The sequence below is a fragment of the Primulina huaijiensis genome, chromosome 17 (genome assembly GCF_012295235.1).
Source record: "Primulina huaijiensis isolate GDHJ02 chromosome 17, ASM1229523v2, whole genome shotgun sequence".
Classification (NCBI taxonomy): Eukaryota; Viridiplantae; Streptophyta; class Magnoliopsida; order Lamiales; family Gesneriaceae; genus Primulina; species Primulina huaijiensis.
The window spans coordinates 16,250,770-16,278,214 of record NC_133322.1 but is presented as its reverse complement, the minus strand read 5'-3'; the positions used below and the strand labels follow the sequence as shown (position 1 = coordinate 16,278,214).

The following is a 27,445-nucleotide window of genomic DNA, read 5'->3' as shown; positions in this document are numbered from 1 at the left end:
ATATTCGTTTGAAATTAAGCACTCGTTAGAGAAGATTTTGAATATGACCGTAGGACAATAAATAATTGGTTTTAATAGAATTCGGAAAGCATATAACTCCATTGAAATCATTACATGAATTATTTTGTTGTTTATGTTATTTGGTATTTTATTTTTAATAGAAATATTGAAATAGATATTAGATCATAAATTTCTACTAGTCGCTTGGGAAAGGGAAGTTGAAAATATTGATAATTCTTGGCTAATAAACTAAAAGAATTTGTGATATAGATATTGACAAAAATTAAATATAGTAGATAGTCACGCGAAATCAAACCTCTAGAATTTTCTCTCAATGATTTTTCTCCTGATAAATCTTGTCAATCATTGATTAATTTTTGCAATCTTTGGTTTAAGTTACCAATCTAATATTTGATTTTCAAAATAAAGTTGAGATTATATTAATTAAAATACTTAGTATAATATTGAATTTTTAATTCTTTGTGAGACGATATCCGTACTTATTCAAATACTAAAACCTGACACCTTTCACTTGCGATAAGAAATTACACAACACATGTTAATGGATTTTTCAAAACCTTCTTGATGGACCTGGTCAGGTGGGCTTGAAATTTGTCCAAGTGATAGGACATTATTTTGGAATGAAACATCGACCTTATATGATAATGTGTAACTAGTATCTAAATAATATTTTATTTTTAATAATAAGAATAGAAACTCATGTCCAATTATTTGTTACAACAAAAATAATAACATGGAACTTACCATTATTATTCTTTGTTGTGCAATAAGTAAATCTTTGAACTAACTCAATAGTTTGCGAACCACGTTAATTAGGTAAATCATACTGAACAAATCATATATGACAGGCTCACCCGAGAAAGTGTTGGTAAGAGAATCGAATTAATGACCATTAATGATCCGCTCACCTACTCCACCAACTATGACACATTTTCAGGGCAACTTGAATATGTTTTTATTCAGAGTACCGATCAAAATCATCTTTCAATTTTTTTTTATATTCAAATTATTCGATATTAAAGACGACCTAAATTATTTATGTAGCTCAAAAACTTTTATGAAACCATCTCATGAATCAATTTTATGAAACGAATTTTCGACCCGATCCAATCTATGAAAAAATATTATTTTTTTATGTTAAATGCATTACTTTTCATTTTAAGTATGAACAAATTCGAGTCGTCTCACATATATATATATATACGTAAAACTATTTCGTAGGACTACTTTGTATGTAACTGTACAAATTTTATCATTATCAACACAGAAGCATCTTAATGTTGCACTCGTATGGTATAAAACTTTTACAAGTAGTAGACAAAAATAGGATTCCCACACAACTTTGGTACATATACAACAAAGGATACAACAACAAACGTAATGCTAACAATGAACCTCAAATTCCTGCTATTACACCTCACAAATCAAATCAAACTACTTAAAAGAAAAGTGAAATTTCTATAACTACGTTTTTACCCCTATAAAAACCTAAACATACCGAAGACTCCCTATTAACCAAGATGATTTTAAAAATCGAGCTCGAAACACCCAAGTTAGGTAGTTTTTGTTAGAGTAGATGTCCTGCAAGCCAATTGTTGGCTATGTATTTTATTGACTCAGTTGTAATAAACAATCTTTATTTTAATATAATTTAACTTTTAATGATTTCGTTTCACTTTATCTGTATACCCATGCGATCAGCATAGATAAAGTCCTTGATTATGCTTTAATACAAATGATTAATCGTAATTCGATGTTGAAACTCATTTGTAAACATTGTATATTCTAAATTCGTTTCTAGTCGATTCAGCTGCCTAAAACAAAGATAAAGGTCGCTTGAGCTCGAGACTAGCATCTGTGATGTTGTGTACTGCGTTTCTTGGTAAGGGCATAGAGATGTCCAAACATGCAGATTGATAGCCATATGACGATTATACCGAACAACCCTCCCTCGAACTTTCCAAGTGGTTATCATTCATCGAGAGGATAAGTCTGTGGTTATGATTGTACACAATTAGTCCTTACGACCCGGGACAACACTGAGGCTCTATATGCTATGGCTGTACTTTGACTCGTTTACCGACTCCAGGAGAGTCATCAGGCGGCGAGGTTGGGTACAGTTGGGATACATATAGGAGTCAGTGCATTGTAGTCGGGGATTCACAGCTCACATGCGGGTGTGGATATCCTATATGATCTGATGAAATTATAGTGCGTGGAATCTTTAGCCAGAGTATGAGATGTACATTAGAGAAGGAATTCTCGAACAGTACATGCGATGGCACTATTTATATTTATCACATAGTTATCGAATTATCATGCAACCCTCGATGAACAAATGGTTGCAGATTCGATCGTGATATATGAGATGAAAGGACTGTACTGTACACTAATCATAATCGACTGGTTCTTGCAGGCAGTATCAGTGATATCTAGGGAATCATGGGACGATGCTACTAGACGCTCTTACCATGATTCGATGGGTTTAATCATAAATATGATTTCTGGCATTCTCATGATCAATTGTTGATACATAGAATGGGGCAAATAAGGGTAAGCCCGAATAAAGGATTATGTCCTGAATCACAAGGAGTTGTGAACTCACGGCTAGCTGTATCCCTGAACCATTGAGGATCACACAAGCACTAGTTTACTTGTTCCCGTTGAGATAATAAATTCAATGAGTTGAATTTATAAGAAATAAGTTTGATATGATCAATCGATAAACTTATAAATAAAGTTTGTAATAGCTTATAGAAATTTTGAGAGCATGACTGCTAAAACAGTCTTAAGGAGTACACCTGCCTTATTTAGACACTGGTGATCTCGAAATTAAAGTGTGCATCATAATAACAAATAAGTTGAAATTGTCACATCGATGATGTTGGATCGTCGATCGGGATTATGATGATATTAATGTAATGGAAGCGTGGATCATGGGCTTGTAAGAGTATAAGCCCATCATGCTAAGTTATTAAAGTTCAAATGAGCTTTAATAATTAAATTATATTTTAATAAATTAAAATATAGTCCATTAAGTTTTTTATTAAATATGATATTGATTTATGCAATATGGAGATATTCATGATACCATAATTTTAAAACTTGCACACAAAACAATATAATATTAATACATGACATTTTCAAAATATATATAGATGCATTAATCGAGATTCACCATAAATAGGATGCAATTTTTTGGAATATTTAATTAATTTGATTAATTAAGTTAAGAAATAATTAGAAATAATAATGACGATTATTATTCTTATTTGACGTAAGATGCATCCGAAAATCAAGAGGCAAGAAATTCATTATTCTCGGCTTCTTCAAAAGTTTCAGTGTGCTTCTCTCAAAACTTTTTCTTTTGCAAGAAGTTTTCGGCAATGCATTGAGTCGATTTCTTCGCGTTCTATCTCTACACAAAAACATCTTCTAATTTTCTAGTGCAAATTAGAAGAGGAATAAATATTGTAGTCGTGGACCGGATTAGAAGATCGAAGAACGTTCGTAGGGATTTACAACAAGAGCTATATCCGCCTATACTGGATTAGTTGGAGCCAAGTGATTTAATTCACTATATGTATTATTCTAACACCCTATAAATGTTTAATTAAAACAATACGAGTGCTCAAACATATCTTGAATGTCAAGATCTAAAAATTTTAAACTTCCGCTCCGTTTTGGGCACGAGAAAACCGAGATCCAACAGTTTCTTATTGATTTTTTGGGATGAACGAACTAAATTTTCGAGATTGGTAGGAATTTTCAATATACATAAGTTTTCAAGAGGTCTAAAAACAATTAATATGTCTTACAATTTCCAGTATATGCCCAATTTATGCAGTATCCCAGACACCACAGCCCAAAAGGTAATCTCAGCAAATATTACATACAAAAGTCTCCCCAGTCTCTCACTTTTCCACACATCAATGAAAACATGCTTCTGAATCCAATTCACCTGACAAAAGCCAACATAAAATTTGCTATTTTATAGCTTGTAACAATATAAAATATCAAAATTTGCTGTTGTATAATCATATATTATACAGACAAACTTACCAAATTGTTATCTGGATTCTTGAAATACCATCCATTTATAAATGCTGCAAAAATTCCTTGAGCCGCCATCACGTAAACCAGCATTGCGTTCATACCGATCCATTCCAAGAACAAGAACGGCGTTCTAAATCCCCAAACGTCAATCTGTTTAAATTTTCAACAAGGGTTTGGATTCATTCCATTCGAAATGACCGGATTACGATGCCCATATCATCAAAAAAACGAAAGAAGTAAAGGACTAATGATATTTTTGGGAGAAAAGTCAATTTACCAGTATGTAGAAGGCAGAGAATACAATTCCAGCTGCACCAGCAGTGAAACAAACGTAGCTGAAACTATAGAGCTGTTTGTTGATAGGAATAGCTGCAAGCAAAAAAGGGAAAAACTTTTCGTCAATTCTTGAATTTGATCAATGAGTTGGCAGAGAATTTCGGAATATGCTACATTTTTACCATCTGTGAAATGAAGAATACAGGCTAATGCTAGTAAAACAACCCCCATTGAAATCCATTGCTTCAGTCTCTCAGCATGCCCCTGCATTGTGAATCCATCTATTTTTACATACTACGAGATTGATCTTCAAATCATTTTCGATGTGTAGTATTCATTAATGGTAGAATTACCAAAGAAATTTACCTTGAAATGAATCAAGACGTGTCCATAGTGAATGCCAATAGTACCGGACATGATTGCTGAAATCGAGCTGCAAGAAAACGTAAAACAAATTTAAAAAAATCTCAAAATCGAGTACTTAATAAGATGAACCAGCATCATGATCATGATGGATCGCAACCTTAAAAGGCCTTCAGGCTCGAATGGAGCGAGGCACCAAGTGGGAGCATCTTCGCGGAACGGACCAGAACTAGGAGAACTTAGTGTACAAGCCTGCATATTTTCTCATTATATATCCATGAAAACCGAACTCATGAAATACAACATAATCATTGACATTCTTGGAAAATAATGAACCAAAATTTGTTTTCTAGTTTTAAAAACTAACCCTTAAACGTGCCCAAACAGGTTGAGAGTACAGATGATTAACACCCCAAACTTGTCTATCAACATATCCAACTGCATTGCACGCCGGTCCCAAATGTCCTCTCATCCCGCATTTTACCTAAAAAATGTCGAAAGTTCTATGATTCTTACTGATATATAAATATGTAGTGAACAAAAAGGTGTGGGTTTTTTACAGTGTATCTCTCGATTTTGTCACCGTTTTGCGCTGAGAAACTCCAGTCAGGAACATACAGAGAGAATAACGTCACCATGTAGATAACAAATGCAGTGAACCCTCCAATCCTAAAAGCGAAAGAAATCTCAATCTGTTGTTTCATTTGTGGTACAGAACAAGATATGATGCATTCTAAACGTAGCTTACCATTGCCATTTGTATGCAGTGAAAATGGAGAAATGGTCGAGGCTTTGGCTCGTTGGTCTGACCTTGGTGGTGAAGGTCTCTATTAAAGCCACAATGAAGTAGACCAAAGCTATTCTCTGTTCCCATTTGTACACACAACACATAAGGCTTGAGTTTTTTTTATTTCCTTTAGATTTCCATAGCTGTTTTGTATAATTAATACTCGAGTTTATGAAAAACGACTGAAAGCTCGAACCTGAAGAATGCCACACCATCGAATGTGTTTCATGTCGACACCATAAACAAGATCATTTGGTGCATGAGAGTATCCTCCTGCAGGTCACAAAATGACAATTATACATGCCCTTTTTTCGATTTCTTGAATTATGTCCCGAACTGTATTCAACCTCATATATATTAAACGTTTGTTACCGAATGTGAGGCATGTTTTGTGCTCGCTAGAGGGAATATTCTCAAAGAAAGACAAGTATAAAACTCAATCAATACCTTGTAGCAGAAGTCCCCAGAACAAAAGCTTTAACGTCCTCAAAGTTATCTTTCTTACTGCATAACTGATCTCTGGAATTCTCTGCAAAAATTAAGGTTTGATCCAATTTGAGAGCAATACTGTCTAAATAAGGGGATATGCACGATAGTCGCCCCCAACAGCAGGAAAAAAAATTATAAATTCTTGAATCCTGCGTTGCACTAGGGATTGTAAAATACATATCGTACCTTAAGGGCAAGAGCTATGGCAACACCAACAATGAAGAGGAAAAAGGGCATTACAAAATCAGCTAATGTGCATCCATTCCAAGGCGAATGGTCGATACGGGAATATGCCTCTCCGGCATCATCTACCAGTATCATCAGCTGCAAAAACACCATAAATTCCTTGTTCAAGTTTCAAAAACTTAGATAAGATTTTGATGAACTACTTAATATATTTCAAGAGTCAGAACCGAAGACGTTCGAGGGGCGAGATAATGTAGTAGCACTAGGAAGCTACTCATACCACAATTGTGAGACCTCTAAATGCATCTAAAGTTGCAATCCTTTTCGTCTTCTGTTTTATCAATGGCTGCTCTTCCTTCTGTTCCTCGGTTTTCAGGTCAGAGGTTGCAATTGCAAAGCTTCTCTGCTCATTTTCGTTACTGATATCATAAACTCCAGTTCTTGCATCATTCTTCTCCCCGTATACATGCTTATGATCATCATCCTTCTCATTTTTGAAATCCGTTCTGGCAGCGAATCCTTCTTCCAACTTCCTCGGTTCCTCCATGGGGAACTTTCTGTATTCTCAGTCTATGTTCTTGCAATGGGATGTATTTATATTGAAAAAGGAAAGAACAAGATTAAGATTAGATGCCGGCCGTTGTTGGGAGCTCACATGGACGATAATATTGGTCCTCCCTCCAAAATAATAATAGAAAAATAAATATTTCTCATTATCAAAAACGCAAAAATTTGTGTGAGAAGGTCTCACGGGTCGTATTTTGTGAGACGGATCTCTTATTTGGGTCGTTCATGAAAAATATTACTTTTTATGTTAAGAGTATTACTTTTTATTGTGAATATCGGTAGGGTTGACTCGTCTCACAAATAAAAATTCGTGAGACCGTCTGACAAAAGACCTATTCTATCAAAAAAAAATGAGTAATGCAAAAATAATCTCAATCAGACACCCTCGGAATTTTTGCATTTGTTTCAACTTTCAAGGCATTGGAGAGAGAGAAGAAATACTTCCGATCGGACAAATTTAAGGTAAATTCTTTAGATAGGACAAATAGCAAGTCCAATTTGCTGGTGAGCTGTGACTGTAAACTTTGATCACAAAGGAATTTAATTAATTAATTTTCTTTCATTATCAAGAAAAATAAAATAATAAACCCTTCATTTTCTTTATTAAATTAAGACAAGACCTTGCCGTTGTCCAATATTAATTTTCATTAATACATTGAACTATTTAAGTTCCTTTATGCTTGCTGGAGTATACCACTTGATCGATTCCTGAAAGTTAAGGGTAGATTTTTGTAATACAGTCTCGACGGGTCTACCTAATTTATTTTCATAATCAAAAGTAACATTTTTTTATATAAAAATTAATATTTTTTCATGAGTTCGATCAGGTCGGAAAACTATTTCATAAAATTGACATTTGAAACCTTGTCATATGAATTTTTTGGAAAGTTAATTGATGTTAACGATAAAGAGTGAAGTGTAAAGGGATTGTGATGTGAACGTCTATGTGAGAGTGTTTTGGAAGTGTCTTATAATTACAAAAATCCATTATTATTTATGGAGAATTGTCTTGATTTTTTTTTTTTAATGTGTTTTGGAAGTGTTTATTTGAAACTTAGAATCCGAGGATTTTTTTTAAAGAAGATATATAGTTGTCAACAATGTTGAATCTAAATTAATAATATTCAATTAATCATACACTTTTTATTCGATTTGATGAATAAAAACGATTGCATATTTTTATTAAAAACGTACGCATTTTATTCAATTTGCACAACCGGCTAAGTCCAGAAGATCGTGCATGTAGATTCTCCTAATACTGCAATATTTTATTTTTTGAATTTCTGTGTTCTCCATCATTAAATTAGCTATACTCATTTTGATTAAGAAAATCATGATAATGATGATCAACAACTCTTACACAATGCAACGTTTATATTTTCATAATTGTATGATATTGTTCACTTTGAATTTAAACTCTCATGAATTTGTTTTCGTATTTTACCCAAAAGAACTCGTAACAATAAAGATATAATTTCATCTTACTTATGCATGATTTTTCTCATGTATTTTTAATATTTAAATCGACTTAAGTACCAAATTTTGACTCTTTTTCTCCTTGCAGTGAAAATGATTGCTGTTTTGTAAGGTTATTTTCGATCCTTAATTTCTGCAGTCAAAATTAAATGAAGACAAATTTATTTTAATTGACATATATGTGCATGTCTTAGTGGGTAAATGGTTTTTCTTTCTTATGTTGAAATAAGATGTAAAGTATTCAAATATGAACATCAATCAATGTCCAAAAGGTCTACATCGGACGACTGAATGCATTTAGTCCTTCCTATATGGTTGATTCTGCCTGTTTTTTTCATGGAGGAATCTTTGTGTCAGAATCAATAGTTTATTCGACAGGATCAGTTAAACAAATAAGAGTAAATTTGAAATCAATACATAAAAGGAATGAATGTGTGTTTAAATATCTGGAGAGAGAAAAAAATTTTAATAAATGCCAAAATTACACGTATTCTCTATTTTATTTTAATTGATCCTCGCTTTTCACAAAATGGTATCAGAGCCTTAGGTAAATTTATTTCAAACACAAATTTTATTATTACAATGTAATTAAATGTTTGATGATGAGAATTTTTTCGAAAATTATGAATTCGAACCTAAGTTCGAGATTAACTATTTACAAGAACTATTCCAATATTTTGGAATATACACAAGAGCATCTAACCTTGGTTAGATATCAGGAGCAGCAAAGATCAACACAGCACCCTTAAGTAAATTTATGATACAATCTCATAAGTTTATGGAGATAGTACTGTATTCCTCTAAACTCTCGGGAGATCTTAGAGAAATTCAAAAGACGGTACAAAATTACGACAATATGTTGTTTTATGTACCACAGAATGTGGAGAAAATCCTTGAAAACCATGAAGAAATTCTTGGAATATTAAAGGATATTCGAACAAGAATTCAGAAACTAGAACAACAACCAAGTTCTAGTAAGAAAACTTCAGAAGGAAGATTACCACAATCCTTTGGTACTGAACCCTTATTACATCAAAGAGGGAAGGCCAAGGTGATGCCAAAACCTTTAACTGAAGAAGAAAAAATGATCAATCTAATCAAAACTGTCTTAGAAAAGAAATTAATCTGATGACAACGTTAGAAAGAATTGGTTTAAGGATCTACAAGAGCTTGCAGAATCTTTTGCAAATCTCAAAGTTGTAGATCTAAAGATGAACACGGCTGGAGGTGAACAGCCTACTATAACCTCGTCATCTTCGCAAGAACCATCAAGAGAAAGTGTGGGATCTCAGAATGTAAGAGAACCCCAACCAGACTTTTACACTGGTGGAGAAGCACACCCAGCAGGAACAAGGTCGAGAAGGAATCAAATTCCTTTGCACCAAACTCCTTATGAGAAATCTGTTCTAGAACCTATACATCCTTACGGGGTTATGCTTAACCTGGATGTATTAGATTTCAAAAACAGAGAAGATCTCATATATAATTGGACATCTGCTATGAGAATTGCAGCAGGAACACTTAATCTCAATAGAGAAGGATTCATTAAAATTTCTGGAAATGAGTCTTATGGGATCAGTAAAAATTTCTTGGGACATGACTTCGGTAGAAACCAAAGAATCAGTCCTAGCCGGAGAATCTCTTAGTGAGATAGCCAGAAGAATGGCTATCCTCTTTAAAGCTCAATTTATAGGGGTAAACTATTTTAACAATCAAGATACAGAGAAGAGAAAGAAATATACTCAAGCTCTGTATAGTCTTGAATTACATGATATATGTTTAGTGGATTAATATATTATATTATTAACTAAATATAGATAGAATTTAGGAGTCGAAGAAGATATAGCAATGCAGCTCTTCTTCGCCAAGTCCCTAGAGAGAAATGCTCATAAGGGAATATGTACCTGGAAATCCAAATACATTGGCACGAAAAGCCTCTTTCCTTAAAGAAAAATTGACAGAATGGTGTCATTTGGCAGCATTACAAAAGAATTACAAACGTTTAACGGGTATTAATAAATGTACTCCTTTGTGTTGAAAAGAAATGATCTTCCAACAATTATTAGAACTAAACCACATAAGCATAAGAGAAGAAGTTTTAGAACTCATCCTTATGCAAGAAGTGGAAGAGTTTCTTGGAAACCAAGAACATTATGGTCTAGACAAAAGACCAGATCTTACAAATCTGGACAAAGAAGTGGACCATCAAGAAGTAGGATATCATCCCAAGCATCGAGTACATCTCGAAGTACAAAAAGAACACCTACAAAGAAAACTTTCAGAAGAGCTCATACCCGAGCTAATGAAAGTTTCAAGGATTGTAATTGCTGGACATGTGGAGCAAGATATCATATCTCGACCAACTGTCCAGAAAATGAAAAAAGAGGTATTAAATGCTTCGATCCGACCTCGGATATTAAAGAAGCAATTTATTACCAAGATCTCATTCAGGTATACCGATTTGAGGACATTGTTTCTTTCCTTAGAATTTTCGAAAATTTCAGTGTGCATTATGTTCGGCTGATGGCTCTCCAAAAAGGCCTAGGATACTATTTTATTGATTTTAATTTGCATGATAATGAGCTTGGGTTTTGAACTTTCAAATTTAGGAGCAATTGAGCCTACTCATCCTAGGTAATTTAGGCTCAATAACACCTATTTAATTAAAAAATAAAAGTTTATCCCAAAACCGACTTCCCAGATAAAATCGAGCTCGTCTCATAAAATAATATGAAACTATCATTTTTAGAAAAATTTAATCATTTTTAATCGTATTAATAAGCCTTGAAAATATTTATTCTGTCTTGGTCGTCCCCGATCTCATTTCCCCAGCCTATTATCAAATATTCGGGTAAAATATACATTTCTTAAGAAATCATGCTATACAATCATTTAATCATACAATCATACCTGTAATCATATAATATGCATTATGTTAGTATTTAAAATCAATCAAATAAAACAATTATGTATTTTAATTCATTTGTATGTATGTGGTTTACGTAGGTTGACTTTTGGATGATACAAATATCTTTTTGATTTCGACTTAATCCTAAATTGAACGCGTTATTTGGAAAATCAAATCGAACATTTTAATGTTTCAAAAAGAAAAAAATCTGAAATTTTTTAACTTTTCATGTTTGGATTATTTTGGCTTTGTTAATTAATTAATTTTTTAATCTTTGTACTTTTTAATGTTTTTATTGGGCCTTTTAATGTAATTGGGCCTAATAATTTTCATCTGAGGCCCAAGTATAGAGTGGCCCATTTATAGAAATATTCTGTTTAGCTCAACGATTTTGTGCTTTCCGAGCGGCCATTTCGAGAGTGAGAACCTGCAGCAGGAGATGGACCGAGAATGGGGTTCGAAGCCTGGAAGCGGAGGCGCCGCTTCCGCCCAGAACGAAGCCATCGACCGCCGTGAGCGCCTCCGCAGGCTTGCTCTCGAAACAATTGATTTGGCCAAAGATCCATATTTCATGCGCAATCACCTCGGAAGGTAAAACCCTAGTATTGAGAAACTTAATTGATTGCCTCATCTCCGTGATTTGAGCTAATAAGAACTGCGTCGCAGCTATGAGTGCAAGCTTTGCCTGACATTGCACAACAATGAGGGGAATTACTTGGCGCACACTCAGGGGAAGCGCCATCAGACGAACTTGGCCAAGAGAGCCGCTCGGGAAGCGAAAGAGGCGCCAGCTCAGCCTCAGCCTCATAAGCGGAAAATTAATCTCACGAAATCTGGTAAGTTAATAATACAGCTTTGTCTTTTTCCCCTCAGTTGAAATCGGTCAGCATTGCGGATATGGTTGAATTTTTCTTTTCTCCGGGGTTGTTGAATATTTTTTTCCTGTCTCTTCCTCACGGACAATTACTGGATAGGAAAGCTGAAATAGATGATTTGCATTTTGTGTGCTTGCTGTAGCTTTAAAGAGGACCTTTTTCTGTTTTTTGTATCTAGAAAACTTGTCCCAATTTCTCGAGCTGTATTTTTGTTTTCTAATATTTCAATTCATCTATGACGCTGTAGATTGACTGTATAACTGCAATTTTATTTTGCCTTTTGTTATTCCTCTGTTAAATTGTTATAATAGGCTGGAGATGAAATTCTTTTGTTACGTGTTTTGAAATGGTAGTGGATAGTCAAACCATCCTCACACAACCAGCAGCGGAAAAAAAAAGCTACGGAAATGAGGAACCAAGAAAAAGCGGACAGACAGTTTGTTGGGTTGCTAAATATATGAACTTATATTGTAGCTGGCCTTGAAGATTTTTTAGTTTTTCCTCCTAATGTCACTTGAAACGCTTTGCTTGTTGTGCCAGTTAAAATTGGTAGACCTGGATACAGGGTGACTAAGCAATTTGATGGAGAGACCAAGCAAAGATCATTACTTTTCCAGGCATGTGTTCAGTTTTTCTTGTGACTCTGTATTTAATGCATGCTGAAACATTCTAAAGTTTGATTATGACTTGTCTTGTTGAAATAATTTGTTCCCAAGTTGATTGCGTTCTTTTTATTTGATACTCTTTATTTTTGGATGTTTTTTTTAAATCTCGAAAACCATAATGCCAGTTAAATTTAGAGAGCAAGAGAAAGAACCTATAAAATAGCAAGAATCAACTAGTTGGAGGAAGAATTTGTGTTAGACGACATGTGACTTTGCTTTGCGTGAAGCAGGCCTTCAGTCTTTTAGTTGTTGCTTTGCATGAAGCTGACGCGTATCATTACTTTGATTTTATTGTCCGTGTGAAATATAGGTGCGAGTCGTGCGACTACTTATTTTAACATACTTTTGATGAAACACACATAAAGAATTATTATTTAGTTTTATAGTGCAAAGTTTGGTATGAATAAAATATGTTCTTGCTCTGTTTGTGTATCTTAAATGTTGGTATAAATATTCCAATTTCCTTGCATCATTCATAGCAATCTCTTTCACATTAGTCCAAATGTAGGAATTCTCTGGCAAATTTATATCTGAATTACTTGCTGAAGAACTTTTATTGTCTCATTGTTTATGTTTTTGTGCTTCGGTAAATTTTCGGATAGAATATCCTGAGATTGAAGACAACACAAAGCCACGCCATCGATTTATGTCATCCTTTGAGCAGGTTCTCTAGTCATTATAGATGGATTTTTGCATGTGGAATAATTTTTGTTTGGATGGCCTGTTGATTATTTTTTTGACTGTATAGTTAAACAGTGTTGACTGACAGTTAATTTCAATTTTTACTGCAGAAAATTCAACCATTTGATAAGCGGTACCAGTATCTTTTGTTTGCTGCTGACCCGTATGAAATTATATCTTTTAAGGTATTATTTGAACCTCTTGCAAATCGCATTTTCTCTATTCGGTTATTGAATTCTGCTTCGACATTTACCTTTAAGGTTCCAAGTACAGAGATTGATAAATCAACTCCCAAGTTCTTCTCGCACTGGGATCCAGATTCAAAGATGTTTACGGTAGGTTTCCGTGCCCCCCACTTATTTTTCATTGTGTGGAATAATTTATTGAATATTAACCGTGACTGTGGTCCTGTATCATGATTCCGGCTTGGTATGGGTTTGGTTAAATGGTGTATTCCATAAATAGCAGTTGCAAGTATTTCTATGTTCATTTTGACTTTAGTAATATATACAGTGACTTCTACTTTTTATTATTCTTCAACTTTGATAGCTGGGAAACAAAGGTTTATTCATGTCACTGAATTATGTCTAAATATCAAACGTGGAATTAGGTGCAATTTAACTGGTATTTGATGGAAATCGTAATATTATATTTTTACGCATTGACTTAGGAATCATTTGGTCTAACCGATAAATCTTCACTCTGCACTTCCACATATAATCAGAACTACTGTTTCTAATATCTGACCAGACTGGCCGGTTCCCACTGGTCCGGTCCGGGCCGGGCCTACTCTATAAACCATTTTAATGGTCGGTTCGGTCAAGAACCTGTTGGACCGGTCGTGAATCAGTTAAAAACCAGTTCGACTGGTTCACCACATTTTAAAATTTTTTTTAAAAAATTTAATTTGTTTTAGAATTTAATTATTTTCTTATATTTCTTTTTTTAAAAAATTATTTCTCATATATTAAATTTTAATTTTAGTTATATATATAACTATTTGGATTTTGAACATTGTTAAAAACATTATTTTAGTAGTATTAGAGAACTGTTGTGCCTCAACGCATTTCGGGGAGAAGCAGCTAGCTCTGTCCGCTTATTCTTCAACACCAGTCGGTTCGTATCTCCACTTAGTTTCACCCAAGCTTCATCCTAGTCATGGATAGATCGCTCAGGTTTGGGCCCCCAGGGTAATTAAATGTCAGGTGAGCGTTGAGCGGTAGGACCAAGGAGATGCTAAGGGTCTAGTTGGTAAATGGTAATTTCTCTTACATCTTCTCCTTCCAACCAATAAGGCGGGCTGGTCCTCGGGGATCAAAATTTTCCTTGATCGTTCCCACGCAGCTACTTTAGATATTGAAAATGCCTGTACAATGAGTTTTCACTCTTTCGACTAGGAAGGGAAACCCATATATAATTATATTTGATTATATATATATATATATTTTTGATTCTAAACTTCGATAATTATTTTTTACTATTTATATACATGTTTAAGATTTTTAGAATTTAAAATATATTATTTACTATATTATATTATTAATTATTATTTTATATAATATAATAGTTTCCGGCCAGATCGTCCGGTTTAATGGTCCGACCGGTTGAACCGTTTTTACAATATAAACCGGTTCGATCATCGGTCCGGTTATGAAACACTGAAGCAAACTACACATAATGGTATATCCTTTTTGTCAATTCTCTTTAGCTAGAGCTGAATACCTTCAAGATCCTTTATGATTCTGTTTTGTGAAAGTGCTTCAATATCCAGTTGCAGTTATACTTCAAGACAAAGCCACCGGAGGCAAATAAACCACAACCTGCTCCTGTACCTAATGGGAATGCCGCTCCTGGTGCCCCACCTAGGCCTTTGCCTCCTCCACCCCAAGCTCCACCTCCTCCCCCACCAATGGCATTGAGTGGAAACCTCCCAAGGCCTCCATCTGCTGTACCTGGATCATTACCTCCTCCTCCTCTGACCAATGGACCCTGGCCAATGCCTCCAGGCGGAAACTTTCCTGCACCACCACCTCCTTCAGTTGGCAACGGTCCAATGTCAGATTTTACTATGGGACGGCCTCCCATGCCGCCTCCTTCTCAAGGGTTCCCAGGACAACAAATGCAAGGCCAGGGAGGACATCCACCCCCTCCACCTCCAAACATGGGTTGAATATCGATGTATCTTAATGATGAGATATGTTTTTGTTATCCGTATTGTGTTTGGACAATACAAATTCAATTACAAATGGCCTAATGTTTAAAAATGCTGTTGACATGGAGGTCATTGGATGTTTTGGTGGAGGACTGTAAAAATAGCAATATTTATATATAAAGAGGTTATTTTGAATTAGTAAAAACAGATTGACTTCGTTTGTTCAAGTTTAGCTTGTTGAAAATACTTGCTCCTGGACGTTATACAACTTGTAATGACTGACTATCGATGGCCCTAGAACGAACCATGTCTAAGCGATATACAATTTGTCCTACCCGACTACCAATGATCTTAGTGTGAAGCATGTCTAAGTACAAGCTATGTATGAGTACGTTACAAGCATACAGATTTTGAACCCATCCAATCACTAAAGTGCAGCCTACTATCCACCATCACAAAACTTAGTTGCTAATGAAATCAATATGGTTCAGGGTTGCTTTGGTTTTGTTTCCAATTTTTCAGAGATTATTTGAGAAAATGTAAATACGTCAAAGATAACGATGCAGTCATTTGTTTTGATTAATATTGAAAAGTATAATTTACTGTAACTATCAAATATGTTAGTATCGCCAAATTAAGTTACTGTAATTTGCTTTATATATATATTAATTAATAACCGTTATATATGCATATATATTTTTATTCATGACCTCGTACACTAAAATACATGAGTTTAAGCGCGCTATGATGCATAAAAAACTAAAGTTTAAACGGTTGACGAAGTTTCAAAGGGGGACAGTTTAAATGAGATATCAAAGAATCATATGCTTTAATTGAGCGAGAATATTTTATAAAACACACAACCAAATACACCCTTGACTTTTTTCTTTTCCTTTTTCCGCATATATTTGCCTTGACTTCATTTACTAAAGAAATCTCCAAGAAAATAGAATCAGATAAATCCATCACCACTATACCTCAATACATGGAACGTAGCACATGCTTCATAACCATTTAAAAATCAATGAAGACAAATAATTGCACTGGGTGTTTCTATAATTGGCTGACATGGACAAAAAAAGAACATGGCAAAACAAGAAATCATTAAGGCTCTCACTAACTTCCCAGCGCATTTGGTGGAAAAACCTTCTGAATGAAGGCTAAAAAGCGCTCGGAGTAGAATGTAGGGTCGACTGCGGATATCAAATCTGAATCGAACTGAATAGATTTGTATGCATGTTCGATCTTCTTACTCATGTTGTATGCTTGCAGGATATCGATAATGCCTAGATACAAGACGACATCATACACCTCGTGAAACATCTGTGTGTTGCCATTCCCAGGTATGAGCTCTGCTCTTGCAGGCATATTTACTCCAAGTTGGATTTGGAGTCTGTAAACAAAAACCAAAGTATACAACTGTCAGGAAATGAAGGGTCAAATACTCATGTAAAGGCGAGCAAGGACAAACAGACGACAACCCATTTTCTTGATTAAAATTTTGGATCTTAACAAGGTGTAGGTATTCGCTTGACTGACCATCTCGATTGATATTTCATTTGTATGTACTTTTAAGTATGTAGAACCTAGTGCTGGATATCATATCAAAATTTATAGTTGTCATAATACAACTTTCATTTTTAAAACAATACAATAATCAAATAATCATATTTCAATAGTTCCTGCCACATAAAGTCATAGGATAGTGGGGTCAATTGTTGACAAAATACAGAAATTGAGCTCTTGATCTTACGAAGAAGCTTAATATCTTTGACTAAAATATTGTTGCTGTAATCTTGGTATTTATTCAGTCTGCAGATTTCAAGACTTTTGCAATATTGTTCAAGTGTTCTTTTAAAATAAGAATCAAATACGAGGGAGACGGATTCTGGTGATGAGATTGCTGATAAACAACACACCACAAAGTAGCATAAAAAATGATAATACCTTGCTGTACCAGGAAGCAGAAGATCAACTTCCTCATCCCCGGTTGAAGAGGATGCTCGCAACCGGTTGCCTCTAATATGAGGTCCCACAACGATGCTATCATCATCAGAACCACGAGGGACCAAGACGAGGCCTTGAGGAGATAAGTCATCGTCCATAGACTCTGAGTGGTAAAGCAGCAATTAAAAGTAAGAAACCAAAGAATATCAACATAATTTCAGCAATAGTCCACCAAGATATAGTGATATTACAATCAGAAATTAAAAAGAGAAAAAAGGATCAACTTTCCCGTTAATTTCAAACAGATATAGTTTACAGCCAACTAACATTTAAGTCCAAAACCATCGACAAACCAGAGGCTATTTCGCAACATGGAGATTGAAAAGTGTGAAGTTTTTTCTGTTGTTACTCAGTTGCGTAGATCCCCCCCTCTTTCCCCCCAAAAGATCTGAGTACAAACTGTGTTTGTGTATGCGTATATATTTTTTCAAATATAAGAATCTCCCAAAACTATAGGTCATCTTCTACTGATGCCTGATGCATCATGAATTTAATTTTTTAGACTAGTATAGGAAAACTAGTAACCTTAAAAACTTACCATCTTCTGCAACAATCCCCAATCCATCAATCGAAGCATGCTTACTATGAGAAATAAGAGAACGTAGGTGTTGAGGTGCTCGGTAATGAACGCCTACCAAGAGGCTGTAATCCATTATGTGCTCTGATTCCAAGAATTTACTATCTGTTTCAATCTGTCTGCAAATGCAGGAACCATTACACTACATAAGTGTGGCCACAAAAAAAAAAATATTACACGGAAAGAGCATCCAAAATATCTTAAAACATTGCAACTTGATCCCTGCTTACTGTAAGAGGTCATCACGCCAAGAAGGTTCCAGGTAAAAGCAGTAATTTAAATCAAGATCTTTGAGTATGGTATTCTCATCAATTTCGACCTTATCAGCAGAGCGTCCCAACGTAGACCCTTTGAGATCAAATCTTCGATGGATTCTTAACTCTGTACAGAACATATTCCCCATCACCACAAATCGAAACTGCAAAGTAGAGCGCTAAGGTTAGTACATATACGGTTTCAGATATCAAAAATAAAATCCAAGGCATATTTTCCTAAAGACAAGGCTGAGTTAGAGGTAGACAATTGAGAAGCAAGTAAAATGGAATTTTTTTTTCAAATTTTATAGGTTAGTTTCTGATAACACAAGTTTTTCCATAAAATTCCAGTCAACCAATGACTATCCAATGGTTTTTAAAACCATGAACGACTAACAAGCAGATTTTCTCATGCATTCTTGGAACTACATGAATTGATAGTTTCCATTTATGTTACCTTTTGACCACCAGAAGGTATAATTCGGTGAAGACCAAAAAATTTAGCAATAAGAGTGTTATCATATCTGCGCACGTGACTATGATAGTTTGGGAGCATTTGCAGCAGAACCTACAGGTTAAACATGAGACGCGCTTTAACATAAGTACGTCAAATACAAAAAAAATCTTTAATGCAAACTTCTTCAAGAATCGGTTAAAAGCATCAAGTATGAAGAATTCAAAGCAACTGCAACACAATAAAAAAGGTAAACGTGAAGATTATGAACCTTCACTTCAGATTTTCACTTTAACTCAAGGCACTTCGCGTAACACTTTAAAGCATGAAGTATCAAAAATTCAAAGCAAGACAATAAAGGTCCACATAAAGATGATGAACCTTCACTTCAGATTTTCGTAATGTCTTGATCATGAAACGATCATCTTGAGACAGTAGAAAGACACTGCCACTCTTTCCAGGAGATGAAAGTTCTCTCAAGGCATCATTTCCACATATGGACACCATGTAGTCAGCAGCATCAATTTTAAACATCTCTCGCAGGTTCCTTTAAGTAAAACAAATGTTTGAGGTTAAGAAGGAAACATAATCAATTTACACACCTAAAATTCAACAGTGTATCAGGGCATTTTTCAAGTGCTTAAACTTCATTCTAATCATGAAGCATTAGCTTCCCGGAGGAATCGTGCATACTGTGGAGAATTAAAAATTTGGTTGAGGGACATTAGCTAGACTATTTTGGGATGATATACTCAGAAATGTTATATATGAACTTTGAAATTATACTCCACAATTATCACTGCTCACCCCTGCGTGGCATGTCTTGACACATTTAAATAAAAAGATACGACCATGATAGGTTAAAATTAATTGTTCAAGGCCACTACCAATCAGGTTGAAGTGGCAGGCCACACCACATATAATGAAGGAGGGGTGAAGGTTCGATCTCCCTCTCTCACATGTAGCTCAAGCAAGGCATCTATCTGATTCAATGCCACCTACAGAGGCTTTCTCAAAGAAACGGAGGCATGATAAGATACTCGATGACTGGTAACAGCTTGTGCATGAAAATTTTATACTCGAAAAAAAAATTGAAACATTTCTCAAAAATCAAAATTTCTGTAATAAAAAACCATTTGCAAACAATGACAGACAAAACTGTACTAGACCTTTGCTAGAGAAAATGATTTTTTCACAACTTACCTGAAAACCATTGGGCAATAATCTTTCCACTTAAAATCCTCAGATTGATGTGGTGGTGTCAGTTGTGAACCTTCTTTTGGAAAAGTCATCCAAAAACTGGCACGTGGACCAAAGTCAGTTGCCCGAACTTCTCGCCTTTGTATGGGGGTGATTTTCCCCACAGTGTATCTGGTCATATTCTAATTTTTAGTTCTAGTTATGAAAAAGGCAAAAACAAGATTAAATAGGAATAGCCAAAATTATTCATACTTAGAACACATATACAACAACTAGATTGAGCAGAAAAGTAGAAGTCAATCAACCCAACTACCAAAATTTCAGAAATCTATACACACAGAAATTTAAAAAGTTGCCACTCACAGAGCTAGAGACACTTTACACAAGCTCAAACGTGTGTTGGTGCCACATTCATGTTAAACTTAAAGTATCGATGAAACGTTCACCCTAAATCTTGCATACTTTACAAAATTGCTTTACTAGGTATCTTTTTCCAACTAATTTTCTCAGCTCTGTTCCTTTTCGACTTGACTTCGTTTACTTCAGCAGATATTTCTTCTCAACCATTATTTTTCATGATCCTGACTCTAATGCTTTTATGTGTAAATGGGTGTGTGCATAAACATGAATATGTATCTCGGAAAAGAAGCAGGCAAAATGTCAAACACACCTGATTCCAAGCTGAAGGCTTAGCATCAAATCATAGCTCCTATGGCCTTTGATAATTTGTTCTCCAGGTCTCTTTATATCCCTTGCGAGTCTCTTTTGTCGTCTTTTTTCTCTTTTAGATGATAATGAAAAGTGATTGCTCAATACAAGCTCACTGATCAGAACCCCTTGCATGTACTCTCTTTCCAAGATTGGAGCTTTCACATCCTCCTCATCTCCGGCTTCTAAAATATTACAATCAGACATGCTCGATGACCTACGGTGTCCTAAAAGTCTCTCAATGGATACTTCAAGACTCCAACGCCGTTCCAGCGTAACATTTGTTGAGTTGGATTGTTCCAAATTCATTAAGCTCTCACTGGATAGTTTGTTGGATGAATTCTGACCAGAACTTTGGTTCCCCCCGAACTTTAAATTTCCCATATCTAATGATGTTTCATGATGAATAATCGAAACTTGGTTCTGTTTTCTCAAATCAGGTAGCAACCCTTGCTTTCTCAGAGTGTTAAGGTACAATCGATGACTGGCTGGAAGCCTGTTAACTTTTGGGTAGAACGTACCTTTACCATCCTTCAACCCCTGAGTCCAAGTTCCAACATAGCAACTACCATTGCTCCACTTGTATACACCAAATCCATGCATCATACCATTTAGCCAGCTTCCTTCAAATGAATCCCCGTTGGTCCAAGTAAGAGTCCCCTTCCCCGACATTTTTCCACCCTTCATATTTCCCAAATACATATTGCCGTTGGCCCATGCATACTTTCCCTCTCCTTCGGGGGCTCCTCGTATCCATGATCCTTCAAAGATATCTCCATTGGGAAAACTTTGATGCCCCAAACCATGTTTCAGATTCAAACGCCACCGACCCTTATAGGTCGTATTGTCAGATTTAATATACGTACCAGTACCGTGCATATAACCACCTGAAAACTCGCCCTCGTAAATGGCTCCAGATGACCACTGAAGCTTTCCATATCCATGCCTCATCCCACATCTCCACTCGCCCTCATATTTGCAACCATCAGACCACGCATAGTTCCCAGAACCCTCGGGTATATTTCCATGCAGGGATCCGGAATATGAGTCCCTATTGGGCAATATGATCTCTCCGCATTGGAAGCCATTGATTTCTGAAGAATGTGAAACCTCTCCATTTAATTCAACGACACAGCTTTTATCACCCGAAACTCTCAAATCAAGAGATTTTGTCTTATCAGACAAACTGAGTGCACTTTCAACATCATTAACAAAGGCCACAGGGTCAGACATGCATAATGCTAAAGACTTTTCAGCTCCAAATTAGACTGGTGGGAAGCACCTTAAAAAAGAAATATATCGATCATCAAATTAACTAATCACACAGGACAGACATCAATATATATCAGTAGCCGAAAAAGGGTAACATGGAAGATAGATCTTAAACAAACACCATAAAACTAATTCAAGTTTTTTGGATGACTCTTCAAAAATGGTTACTATTGCCCTCCTTGATATACTAAGCGAACCTTCATTGAAACTAAACAGTATCAAACACTCAAGCCGTTTCATTTTACTTTATGTTAATCTTCCAACGTCTGTTGGATGCCGCAATAATTCAATTTAACATATTTTTCAATCAAATGAACAGATTCCAACATATACCAAAGAAATTTCATCATATAAAAACCGCATCATATTTACATTCTCACATCAAGTTACCAAATATAATAAGGAAGAACACACAATTTGAACAAGTAAATGAAATAAACAGAGAAAGAAAACACAAAATTCTGACACTTTTTCCTGCAAAACTTGAGCAACCACAACAATATGAAATCATATTCTGGAGTTGGTTGTCAGACCGCCATTTGTCAAACAACACAGATTAAAAAAAAAACCCTCAAATTTTATCTCGAAATGAAACTAAGCAGTAAGATTTCAAACGTTATCAAACATGACATGAAAACAAAAACCCATTAACAGTATTCTTAATTCAAGCCTCAAAGGTATGTCAATGGAGAAAAGGTATTAGGACAAAAACTACTGTTCATACGAATAATTCTTAGTCCCAAATGATTAAAGAAAAGAGTACCTTGTATTCAGAGTAAAAGTGGAAAGAGACAGCAGAACGATGGAAGACGAAGAAGGAAGAAGGTGACAACAACTTTTTTCTCGATCTCTAAGACGTCTTTTTTTATGGACTTAGTGCTAGGAGGAGGAACGAAAACGATCGAATCCCAAGAAACTGTGGGTAGGTAGCAACTTTTGAGCTTCAAATTCCTCGATGTCCATTAATGTAACGTAAATATCTTGGCAGATGGGGTCCGACGAGCGAGGAAACATGTTCAAACTTTGAATTTACGTGCAAATTACTGACCGTCATGGGATTTTAGTTAATGCGATGTAAGATTATCATCGGGTAAATTAGGAAACCTCCTATTCAAATTTCAACATCCCTTTAACTTGTAAGATCTAAAATCTTAATTTGAACTTTTAAATTTTGACAAAATAATCAAAAATATCTTTGATTTTATAACTAGGCCAAAAATAATATCAGAACATAAGTAAAATTATTTTAAACACACAAAATTATCATTACTAAGTAATTCAATATTTGAGAAGTAGAATTTTAAATAATATGGATCCGAACATAGTGTAGAACCCGATAAATCAGACTACGTATAAGCCATGCATAATTACTATTATTTAAATTAAAACGATTTTTATGCATGAGGGTTTAAATTCATTTTTTTAATTTTTGTTAAGCCATGATCACTTATTTTACGCAGAAGTTTAGTTTTATCTTTTCGGTTAAATAAGCGAGGCCGGATTGGAGTTGGAGTATTGAGATAAAATTTATAATAAGAAATATTCCTAAATTTAATTTAAGCCAATGAATAATTCATTTTGATGTTAAATGATGTTTTTAGGACTTATTTAATTAATGAGAGTAAGTTAGTAAATAAGTTCTTTTATATCCAATAATTAATTAAAAACATAAATTAAAATGTGTAACCAATTGGGATAAATTAATCTAGGCCTAATATATTCAAGAAATTATAACCTAGCATGTTAGTAATTAATTTTAAGATCAAGCCATGCCATGCAAGAAAATAGTTATCTTAAATTAATTTATTAATGCACTAAAATACATAATAAATGTTTAAAACTTTAAGGAGTTAAAATTCAATAATTAAGCAATATTTTACCTCCATTTATTAAGCAAATTTTCGGCCTCCTTAGAATCAATTTAATCATGTTTAGCCACTCTCCATTTTGATATCATTCCTTAATCTTTTCTTGGTATGATTAATTCCTTCAATCTAAATCATCAAGCATTAATAATTAAGCACTTTTGCACCTAATCAACCACTAAAATTAGCCTAGCCAATCCATTAATTTCGAGCAACATAGAATGGTAGAAGATTATTATCCTAATTTAGTTTATTAACTTACTAAAACACATATTGAGTGTTTAAAGCTTTAATAATTTAAAATACAAGATTAGGCATTATCTTTACCTTGCATTTAGACAACAATTTCGGTCATCACATCCACCATTTCCCCCATGAAATTCGTACAGCTAGAAGGAAAAGAATCATTTCCTATTGTCATGCAACCCCTTATATGACTTGATTCATTATTCATCTTCGTAACCTTCCCCTTCATTGTCTAGCCTTTCCTCCACCCCCTCATTCGAAAATATCAGTAGACAATCAGCAGAAAAACCGTGTATTAACAGCAACAAGAAATCGAGAACTTGCAACAAGAAAATAAGAAAGGAACTCCGTCTCCGCCGCGCCGTGTTCGTCGTATTGATTTGTTTCTTTCAAAAACCGAATTCCAGGCATGTTTATACATTTTTTTTCTCTTCAATCAAGTCATATGTACACTTTTAAACCATATTTGTTCATGATTCATGGAGCAAAAACCGAAACATGATAGCAATTTTTACAAAAACCTGCACAGAATTTTCGAAAGTCTCGGCCACTTCCTTCATGCTTCACGGTTTTGTGTTATGTCTGTGATTTCAGGGATTGGCTCGGTTCCAGGCGCTCAAGGCTGCATCTAGACATGTTATAGAGTGTGTTAGGAAGGTGATAGTCCATTGGTTCAAGGCCATGCACTCAGGAATCAAGACTTGACAGCAACTTTCCCATAGTTAAAAGTCGAGGCTCGATTTCTGTGTTTTGAGTTGTCTAAGGTGTGTGTTCGAACCATGGCTGTTCTAGGGACTGTAGCCATGGTTAGAACATTTCCTTAGCATGTCTAGGATGTGACCAAGATGGCCTTTCAAGGCTTGGGTCATGGTCCCATTGGTTTTTAAAACAAAACGTGCAAGTGTCCCTCGGTTTCTCTTTTCTGATTTTGTGTGAGTGAGTTTCGAATTTTGGGTGTTTGGGTGGATCTTGGTTGGCTTTTTAGCCCTTAGCCATGGTTCACTCAATACCTCATGATGTCTAGATCAAGCCATGGTCGATCACATGGCCATTGGAATGACCAAGACAGCAAGTAAATGCGATACACCCCACGCGCGCAGCATGGTTCTCGGGTGGGAGCGTTCGGTTGTCTTAGGTGTTTGCTTGGATTGTGGTTGGACTAGGGCCCTTAGCCATGGTTCAAGCCACACCTTAAGACATTTGGAAGAGACTCTGGCCGGATGTTTGAGCCCCAATGTCCTTGGTTTCACAAACCACACAAAGGGAAGCACGGCTGCTGTCACGGCTTTGGACAGCAGCTTTGCTGCAGTTCAGAGGTATCGTGCGAGTTCTTGGTTGGCTTTAAGCCTATGGCCTTGGAATAAATAGTACCTCAATGAGTTAGGAAGGCCATGTTTTTGGCTGTTTGTGATTCGGTTAAGTTTAGAAGTCGTACGAGAATTTACGGTGCAATGTGACAAAGTGACTCTCGAAAGAGCGTTCTACGATTTTTGCCTCCATTCACCATTTTCGTGCATTTCAGTTATTATGACTATTATTTCAGTATGTTAGGTGCATTTTGATCATGACTAAACGATGGTTCGATGTTGGTTCAGGTTGGTACGGAGTCATGGTTGGAAAATTGTTTGTTGGTCGCGGTTGTCTCGTTTTTGGTTCGGTTACGAAGTTGTTCTCAAGATAAAAATATTTGCATATGCCTCATGTTAGAATTAGGTCGCAGCGAGCCTGGGAACGATCCAACACATTCGGTAAAAACATGGTTATAATTATATTACGTGCAAAAAAAATATAAAATGTTTATTTTTGAGATATATTCGATATGTCTTGTGGCCATCTTACGCTTATGGGATTGCTTCACCCGGTGACTTACGACCGGTTTATGATTATGTATGGGTACGGATATCCAGTCCAAGGGCTGTGATGATCTCTACCGCCCAGTATACTGTGGTTAGTCTGATCATGCGCTTACGTTCATGTTATGTTACGGGTCACTTGCGTAGAAACATTATCTCTACAGAAAAAAATTACGATATGATAATTTATGACATGGCTCTATCGAGCAACTCTTCTACGTACGATTTTTCAGATATGCACGTATTTATAATTACTCACGACATGATTTTTACCTTACACTTTACGATACAATATTTTTACGATGCATGCGACTTTATGATATATTTACTTGCTATTCACGATATATGCATGCTTAGTCTTTAGACTCACTAGACTTGATTGTTGTAGGTACTGATGAGGTCGAGACCGAGGGCGGGGACCAGTGAGCTAGCTTGGGTCAACAGTAGTAGGAACCCGAGGACCTCACTTTTAATCATTTACTTTTCATGTTCAAACTCAGTTTTCTTTTTATGTTGAATTATTTTTAAGATGTGATTTTGGACACAATGTTTACTTTCACTGTTACTTAAAAATTAAATCTTTTTATCAGTCTATTTTATGAATGATACATGTTATTNATATTTTATGAATGATATATGTTATTTATTTAAAGAGAAAATTTTTAAATAATTCCGCAAATTTACAAATATGACATACGGGCCTTTACACATAGGTTCGAAATTAATTATTTGTCAGATTTATTACTGTAAGTTCTAGAAATTCAAACGATTTAACCTGACTGCATGCGAATCTAGGATGTTGGAATACTTCATGTTCTCAATCTTGATTTTGATGTTAACAAAAATTGTTATTTTGTTTCTAATAAATTTATCTAAGTGCGCAGAAGCTGAAACTGATCAGAATTCGAACTGATCGGTTACCGAGCCAAAACTGAAGCTATCGAGACGAAAACTGAAAGCGCCAATTGACTGCCCAAACTGAACCAGCCCAACTGATATATCAAAGAACAGTTCAACTGATTGACAAGCTGATAGGTAGTTCAACAGAAGACCTTCAGAAGCCCGGCCAGCTCATGTAGAGCTCAACTGATGAAGAGCCCAGCTGACTAGTTCAACTGAAGCAGTGAAATCAGTTCAGCTGACGAGACAACTGATTTCACCAAACCAGTTCAAGATCATTTCAACTGATCAGTTCAGAACATTAGTTAGGAGTCAATCAGTTCGTAGAACTCGACAAGCTTATTATAATGGAATCCAGCTCTGCGCATTAAGGAAAAGCTTTTGTCCAGTCAAAGGACAATAATGGACGTTGCAGCAGAGCTTAAAGCCAAAACGTTCCAGAATGGCTGTCGGGAGGTACAAATATATTTCGAGGAACAAATTCAAATTGCAACGAACATATTTGATGAGTCTTGGTGTAAGGTCGCTTTGCCTCTATAAATACAAGATCAAGACCATCAACAAAATAGAGAGATACAAATGTGTGTGTGAATATCAGAAGAGAAGA

General features: G+C 35.3%; 3 protein-coding genes across 5 annotated transcripts; 1 reads left to right on the top strand and 2 right to left on the bottom strand.

Moving 5' to 3' along the window:
• Nucleotides 1–3,725: 3,725 nt before the first annotated feature.
• Nucleotides 3,726–6,895, bottom strand: LOC140963017 (uncharacterized). The gene is made up of 13 exons (XM_073422217.1): nucleotides 6,459–6,895; nucleotides 6,179–6,316; nucleotides 5,951–6,032; nucleotides 5,700–5,776; nucleotides 5,465–5,580; nucleotides 5,277–5,385; nucleotides 5,084–5,200; nucleotides 4,877–4,968; nucleotides 4,720–4,786; nucleotides 4,536–4,617; nucleotides 4,355–4,446; nucleotides 4,084–4,227; nucleotides 3,726–3,982 (listed from the first exon to the last, which is right to left on the bottom strand). The coding sequence occupies exons 1-13, from the start codon at nucleotides 6,723–6,725 to the stop codon at nucleotides 3,836–3,838; spliced, it is 1,530 nt and encodes a 509-aa protein (XP_073278318.1). The 5' UTR covers nucleotides 6,726–6,895; the 3' UTR covers nucleotides 3,726–3,835.
• A 4,623-nt stretch (nucleotides 6,896–11,518) lies between these two features.
• On the top strand, nucleotides 11,519–15,721 carry LOC140962268 (uncharacterized). Of its 2 annotated transcripts, none has more exons than XM_073421117.1 (7): nucleotides 11,519–11,720; nucleotides 11,796–11,965; nucleotides 12,545–12,621; nucleotides 13,268–13,333; nucleotides 13,461–13,535; nucleotides 13,611–13,685; nucleotides 15,107–15,721. In XM_073421117.1, the coding sequence occupies exons 1-7, from the start codon at nucleotides 11,569–11,571 to the stop codon at nucleotides 15,518–15,520; spliced, it is 1,029 nt and encodes a 342-aa protein (XP_073277218.1). In that variant the 5' UTR covers nucleotides 11,519–11,568; the 3' UTR covers nucleotides 15,521–15,721. The 2 variants fall into 2 exon arrangements, with proteins under 2 accessions (XP_073277218.1, XP_073277219.1); XM_073421118.1 differs by having other exon boundaries at nucleotides 15,122–15,716.
• Nucleotides 15,722–16,449: 728 nt separating this feature from the next.
• Nucleotides 16,450–22,983, bottom strand: LOC140962822 (phosphatidylinositol 4-phosphate 5-kinase 9-like). Of its 2 annotated transcripts, none has more exons than XM_073421844.1 (9): nucleotides 22,738–22,983; nucleotides 20,665–21,984; nucleotides 19,998–20,165; nucleotides 19,176–19,341; nucleotides 18,798–18,908; nucleotides 18,317–18,504; nucleotides 18,048–18,205; nucleotides 17,450–17,612; nucleotides 16,450–16,895 (listed from the first exon to the last, which is right to left on the bottom strand). In XM_073421844.1, exons 2-9 carry the CDS (start codon nucleotides 21,933–21,935, stop codon nucleotides 16,619–16,621), a joined length of 2,502 nt encoding a protein of 833 aa, XP_073277945.1. In that variant the 5' UTR covers nucleotides 21,936–21,984; nucleotides 22,738–22,983; the 3' UTR covers nucleotides 16,450–16,618. The 2 variants fall into 2 exon arrangements, with proteins under 2 accessions (XP_073277945.1, XP_073277946.1); XM_073421845.1 differs by lacking the exon at nucleotides 22,738–22,983 and adding an exon at nucleotides 22,441–22,683.
• Nucleotides 22,984–27,445: the final 4,462 nt, after the last annotated feature.

Excerpts from the sequence above, each read along its gene's own strand:
- LOC140963017 (XM_073422217.1), bottom strand. The coding sequence starts at position 6,725 with ATGGAGGAACCGAGGAAGTTGGAAGAAGGATTCGCTGCCAGAACGGAT. Across the intron at positions 6,033-6,178 it reads CCATAGCTCTTGCCCTTAAG|AGAATTCCAGAGATCAGTTA; the intron begins GTACGATATGTA and ends TAATTTTTGCAG. Across the intron at positions 4,969-5,083 it reads CTGTTTGGGCACGTTTAAGG|GCTTGTACACTAAGTTCTCC; the intron begins GTTAGTTTTTAA and ends GAAAATATGCAG.
- LOC140962268 (XM_073421117.1), top strand. The coding sequence starts at position 11,569 with ATGGACCGAGAATGGGGTTCGAAGCCTGGAAGCGGAGGCGCCGCTTCC. Across the intron at positions 12,622-13,267 it reads AAAGATCATTACTTTTCCAG|ATAGAATATCCTGAGATTGA; the intron begins GCATGTGTTCAG and ends GTAAATTTTCGG. Across the intron at positions 13,686-15,106 it reads CAGATTCAAAGATGTTTACG|TGCTTCAATATCCAGTTGCA; the intron begins GTAGGTTTCCGT and ends GTTTTGTGAAAG.
- LOC140962822 (XM_073421844.1), bottom strand. The coding sequence starts at position 21,935 with ATGTCTGACCCTGTGGCCTTTGTTAATGATGTTGAAAGTGCACTCAGT. Across the intron at positions 19,342-19,997 it reads TATTGCCCAATGGTTTTCAG|GAACCTGCGAGAGATGTTTA; the intron begins GTAAGTTGTGAA and ends TTTTACTTAAAG. Across the intron at positions 18,206-18,316 it reads TGGCGTGATGACCTCTTACA|ACAGATTGAAACAGATAGTA; the intron begins GTAAGCAGGGAT and ends CTGCATTTGCAG.